This window comes from Citrus sinensis, chromosome 8 (genome assembly GCF_022201045.2).
Source record: "Citrus sinensis cultivar Valencia sweet orange chromosome 8, DVS_A1.0, whole genome shotgun sequence".
NCBI lineage: Eukaryota > Viridiplantae > Streptophyta > Magnoliopsida > Sapindales > Rutaceae > Citrus > Citrus sinensis.
This window is the reverse complement of record NC_068563.1, coordinates 10,097,958-10,103,703: the sequence shown is the minus strand read 5'-3', so window position 1 is coordinate 10,103,703 and position 5,746 is coordinate 10,097,958. Positions and strand designations below refer to the sequence as shown.

The 5,746-nt window shown below is 45.1% G+C and overlaps 1 protein-coding gene across 1 annotated transcript; it reads left to right on the top strand.

Annotated features, from left to right (window-relative positions):
- Positions 1-344: 344 nt before the first annotated feature.
- On the top strand, positions 345-4,515 carry LOC127899292 (vegetative cell wall protein gp1-like). Its single transcript, XM_052432640.1, has 4 exons — positions 345-395; positions 607-701; positions 1,852-2,336; positions 3,842-4,515. Exons 1-4 carry the CDS (start codon positions 345-347, stop codon positions 4,513-4,515), a joined length of 1,305 nt encoding a protein of 434 aa, XP_052288600.1.
- The last annotated feature ends 1,231 nt before the right edge of the window (positions 4,516-5,746 follow it).

Sequence of the window (5,746 nt, the reverse complement as noted above, 5' to 3'; positions counted from 1 at the left end):
GCTTTTGGAAGAAAGTTTTGGAGAGCTTTGGATGCTTACAGGAGGGACCACGGCATGGTGGATAAGGGCAATTATAGTCTCTGGGAGTACACTGCGGAGTATACTTAGGGGAAGTTTGGGTGGCTTTGTCAACTTTGGATGGTTGAGCTGGTCGTTTGGAAGATTGGGTTGAGGGTCCTGGTACGGAGGGGCCAGGTTCATCCATTGTTGGTTGGGGAAACTGGTGGAGGTGTTGGCTCAGAGGAAGAAAATCTTCCCATGGATCTTGTGAGTCTTGATAAAGGAAGTCAGTGTAGTCTGGTCGTTCTTCTTTGATGATGATGCCAGTGGACTTAGGTTTAGATATGGCAGATGGAGTGGGTATCATGAGAAGGTCATGTTGTGGACCTAAGGAGGTGTGAGAGATATCTTTAAGTGGCGGAGGTTGGTGGTTTAATTGGCAAAGGTAATTGTGCAGGACGTCTTGTATGTCATTTTCAATCACAGCTATATGTGGTGCAGTGAACCATTCATATACCTGATCTTGAGTCCAAAAGAGATGGGTGTCTGGATGTTGGAAGTATGGCCTGTGAATAATAAAAACTGATGTGAACATTTGTGCTTCAGGGGCAGGCATACGGTCAAGGTTGTAAATTTCGGACAGTTGTTGCAGTTTCTTTCTCCACCATGGGATGGGGGAGAACCATTCAAGTAGGGTCCAGGTAAGGGAGGTGGCGTTATCTGGATTAAGGAGGTGGTCCAGAGTGGGAGAAATGGGGAGGACTAACTTGGTGGCATAAAGGACTGTTAGGCACCAGGTGTACCATAATACGTCTTCAGTGGTGTCTCTGGTCGGATCAAGGGTTAAACCTGTAAGGAACAGATTTTCTGGGTGGAAAGTGGAAAAAGGAAAAGGGTCGGTGACAAGGTAGGCTTTCATGAAAAAGCGAAAGAGAGCTTTTCCCTCAAAATTCCAAAGGCCCATTCCAGCAATTGGTCTTATAGATACTGGTGCCCAACGAAGCATGTTGAACCCCCATATTCTTCCACCAGAATATTGGACCCAGTCTGAAGAACATTTCAAAGCTGTCAATGGCAAACTCTTCACCACCTCTTTGATTACGAAATCCCACATCGCCCAAGGCTGGGTTCCTGTGTTCACTTATAAGTGCTGAGGCAGTCCTCACCTTACGAGAGCTCTTTTGAGGCTGAGTTAGGCCCGTGGCCCAAGTTGGTATCAGAGCCTTGTTCGGGGGCCCAAAGGGAGAGTATGAAGGAGTCAGAAATCCCACATCGCCCAAGGCTGGGTTCCTGTGTTCACTTATAAGTGCTGAGGCAGTCCTCACCTTACGAGAGCTCTTTTGAGGCTGAGTTAGGCCCGTGGCCCAAGTAGTACGTGGCGTTGTTATACCAGAACTACAACAGTTAAAACTGTTCTTTGGACCAGTAGTCCGCAAGCTCGGGTTTCCAGCCGATATACCTCTGTAATCAAAAACCTTTAAAACATTTTTCTCAGGTTATACAACCCAAAACAGACTTTCCTTTAGTCTAAAACAGGGTACCAAACCAGATAAGAAATGATCAAAAGTTTTCTGATGCACAGGATCCTTAGAAAAGGCAAGTGCAGAGCATACTTCCTTAGGTTTTCAAAATGAACAAATTTAATTCTTTATTCTTTTTCTTTCTTAGGACTTCATTTGCAGAGAGAGAAGAGTTTTAGGGATTCATGTTGTAAGAAAAACACGAGTTTTATTTCTTTCAAACTTCTATTCCTTCTATCGGTCCAACTTACCATCCTTTTGCCTCTATGCTCTCTCCTATTAAACAATATGACCCTTCCAAGTTATTTGGCATGACTCATACTCTTTTCAGAGACAATCCTTTGCCACCGCCACCTAAACCTAAACCCAAACCTAGACCGCAGCCTCGACCTCCCCCTCTTCATCCTTCCTCTCTGACCATCCCTGGCCAACCATCTCCTACTTTTACACCGACATCACCACCAGCTCCTTTATCAGTCCCTGCCCAATCAAAAGATAAAGAACCCATGAACCAATTTACTGCTCACGCAGTCATCCATTCATCTACTGAAGATCAAACTTCTGATTCAAATCTAGCTGTTTCAGATAGCCATACCGAAACCGACTCAGAATCTTCAGCATCCACCAGTGACTCTGAAAAGTCCTATGCTGATATTACCAAAATCCTGATGGCTCAACCTGATCAAGGCCAAACCTCTCATACAGAACCATATGTTGATATTCCCTCCGAAGTTGAAGACGAAATGCCTGAATCTTCTGCCACAAACCAACCTTCTCCAGCCCAGCCCAATCCACCCAGTCAAAAATCGTCAAATGGTCCATGGTTCACATTTGATGATCTTCCATCTCATAAATGGCGTGACCGACTCAATGAAATGTCTGCCTGGATTGACCTGCAGATGCTAAGAACAGGAGCAACAACTCAATCAGTCCTTAGAGAATTTGCTACTCGTTTTACGGGTGCTCTAAGAGATTGGTTTGATTCGTTAGGACAATATCGCCAGTTACAGTTTGTTGACCTTCCAGAAGTTTCAAGTGCTCTTGCTGTACTTCATGATCAATTCCTTGGCGACCCTTCTGCAGTCTTTGAAGCTGCCAGACGAGACTACCTCAACATGAAATGCTGCTCCCTCAATGCTAAGGATCTTGACTTCCATTATAAGCGAATGTCCCTGCTGTTCTATAAGCTTAATGGATTCAATGAGCCGACATTAAAGCATGTCTTTCTGGCTTCCCTCCCCGAAGAACTCCAACCTGACATCCAGAGACAACTTACAGCATCCAATCTTTCCCTAGACAACATCTCCCTTGGCAAAATCTTCCAGCTTGCCAAAACCTGTCTTGACAAACTTTGCGAGCAAAAACAGTTTTTCAAAGAACTGTTGAAAGACAAAGAACCTTTCCGCAGTGCTTGCAAAAAGCCTTATTTACAGATCAAATGCCACAAGAAAAAGGATTGCGATTGCAGTTCAAAGAAAAAACGGCATTTTCGAAAATTCAAAACTCCAGAATTTTCATCCAAACCTCGCAGATCCCGAAAGCCCTACCAGTTCTTCAGAAAGAAATCTTCCTCCTCCAGAGAATTCAAACGAAAGCAATCAAGCAGATGTTTCATCTGCAAGAGAAAAGGCCACTATGCCAAAGATTGTCCCAACAAAAGAGAAAAGGCCATCCGGTTGGTTGAACATCTTCAAGCAACCACAGACTACTCTCCTGCCAAAGATGAATTGGAATTCTATTTCTCTGAACAAGATGAACCCAACGATGAAACAGTGTTCGCACTACAAAATTCCTCTGACTCCGATAGTGACCAGTCTCAAGTGATTTTCCACCAACAGTTACTCTCCCTTGATACTACAGTTCCTATCCCATCCATCAAACTCCAGAACACCACTCTGACACCCTCATGGTGTTAGCAGAATCTGACCAGATCCCGACAATCATCCAGATTCCCCGACAAATTCCCCGTCATGAGCTCATCAAGCTTATGCCTCTTGAATGGATCTCCAACTATGAACAGTTCCATAACAATACAGCTCCAATTCAGACCTCTGAAGGCATGTTTGAAAGACGACATGATGGAACAGTCAGAATGACTTTTAAACCACCTCCCAGTGCTCCACAAGAGCCTCCTAGGCTCTCCTTTACCTATTCTTCAATGATCACAGCTGTTCAGACAGCGCAGGAAGATCTGCCCATTACAGGGTTTAATTCTCAAGGCTACCCTGTTTATCCAGCCAAACACAATGGCCATTTCCTATGGGATGCCCCTGGTTCCGGCATGTGTGACCCAAATTGTCCCTGCTGGGATGATTGGGAAGAAGACGATGATTATGCACCCACAAGGAAAAAGAAACCCAAAAAGAAAAACCCTCCTGTCCCATGTCACCACTATGACCCTAAACCACCATCAGATCCTCCACCTCCACCGGCTCCATTACCCATCTACCGAAAAGAACTCACATGGATTGCAAAGCATTGCAAATCTGAGATTCCATCACCAATCTCAAATCCCACACCACCACTGGCTTGTATGATGTTCTCATCTACTTCATCCGACTATTCTTCCTCTTTTCCTTCTTTAGACACCCACACAGATTCTCAACGAAATGTTGTGTCCAAACCCTTTGTCCCTTCACCAATTACCTCATCTGGCCACCTAGAACCTCCCAAACCTTTTGAATCAGTCCTCAACTGGCAAACCCAAAACGCTAGAGCACAGAATGATACTTTGGTCAATATCAATTCCAAAGTTGAGAAAATCAGTTTACGAACTGAACAGCTTGAGACAAAGGTTGACTCCATCTCTGCACAGATGCAGCAGATCCACCAAAATCTCCAGTCCAGAATTGGCCAACTCGATTCAGAGTTACGAGCCATGCTAGCCCACAGATACAATGGTCCCGAATTTGACCAAAAAGAAAGGGAAATCAGGCGATTAAAAGCTGAACTTGCTCAAATTGAATCTGAAAAACAGAGCCATACCCATCCTTGAAAATTTCATGTTTTCTAAATTCACGATTTCTTGCCCAAAATGGTATAATTTAAGGCTTTTTCTATTTTGATCTCTAGAACTTCAGGCGCAGAGAGAACTTCTCCTTCATGGCATCCACTTCCTCTTCACCTCCTGTTACTCTTTCTTCCACTCTTTCTTTACCGAAATCTTGCACTTCTCATACTACTAATAAAATTGAAAATCTTGTAGAATACTCCTACATCCCTGAATCCGCCCAAATCAGTGAATCTTCTTACCCTCTCCTCAGCCCTTATCAGTTGTATAAACGACCTAGCTCCTTTACCCGCAGTATCCGCACCCTTATCTCTACCAGACGCCCTCACCCTAAAGAATACATCCAGTCTTCCCGCCTGGATCAGTGTGCTCTTCAAGCCACCTCTGCTGAGCAATATGTCACTCTGGAGATTCCCTCCGAGTTGCTCTCCAACTGGAAACGAGAAGGTTATACTCATCTCCATCTTGGCGGCATCAGATTAATCCTTACCCTTCATGGGAGAAAAGGATTACCGGTTACCGCTCGACTTGCTATGCTTGATACCCGGTTTAAACAGTACCAAGATGCTGTTATCGGTACTGTCCTCACAACCCTTCATGCAGGAAGTGTTTTACTCACTTTCTATCCCAATTTCAATCTTTCTCTCCAAGACCCCAATTTGCCCACAACCTTGAAAGTCCAAGTTCAGATTCAAGGTGCTGAACAAATTTCTTCTGCAAAAATTGCCACTTTACATCACCAACTGGTCTACAGGCTTCAAAATCATGCCTTAGATCTACCCGCTCCAGAACCTGGCTCTGATACCAACTTGGGCCACGGGCCTAACTCAGCCTCAAAAGAGCTCTCGTAAGGTGAGGACTGCCTCAGCACTTATAAGTGAACACAGGAACCCAGCCTTGGGCGATGTGGGATTTCTGACTCCTTCATACTCTCCCTTTGGGCCCCCGAACAAGGCTCTGATACCAACTTGGGCCACGGGCCTAACTCAGCCTCAAAAGAGCTCTCGTAAGGTGAGGACTGCCTCAGCACTTATAAGTGAACACAGGAACCCAGCCTTGGGCGATGTGGGATTTCTGACTCCTTCATACTCTCCCTTTGGGCCCCCGAACAAGGCTCTGATACCAACTTGGGCCACGGGCCTAACTCAGCCTCAAAAGAGCTCTCGTAAGGTGAGGACTGCCTCAGCACTTATAAGTGAACACAGGAACCCTTGAG

Coding starts and splice junctions, on each gene's coding strand:
- LOC127899292 (XM_052432640.1), top strand. CDS start 345: ATGGCAGATGGAGTGGGTATCATGAGAAGGTCATGTTGTGGACCTAAG. Junction 396..606: donor CATGTTGTGGACCTAAGGAG/GTGTGAGAGATA, acceptor TTTGTGCTTCAG/GGGCAGGCATACGGTCAAGG. Junction 702..1,851: donor ACCATTCAAGTAGGGTCCAG/GTAAGGGAGGTG, acceptor TACTCTTTTCAG/AGACAATCCTTTGCCACCGC.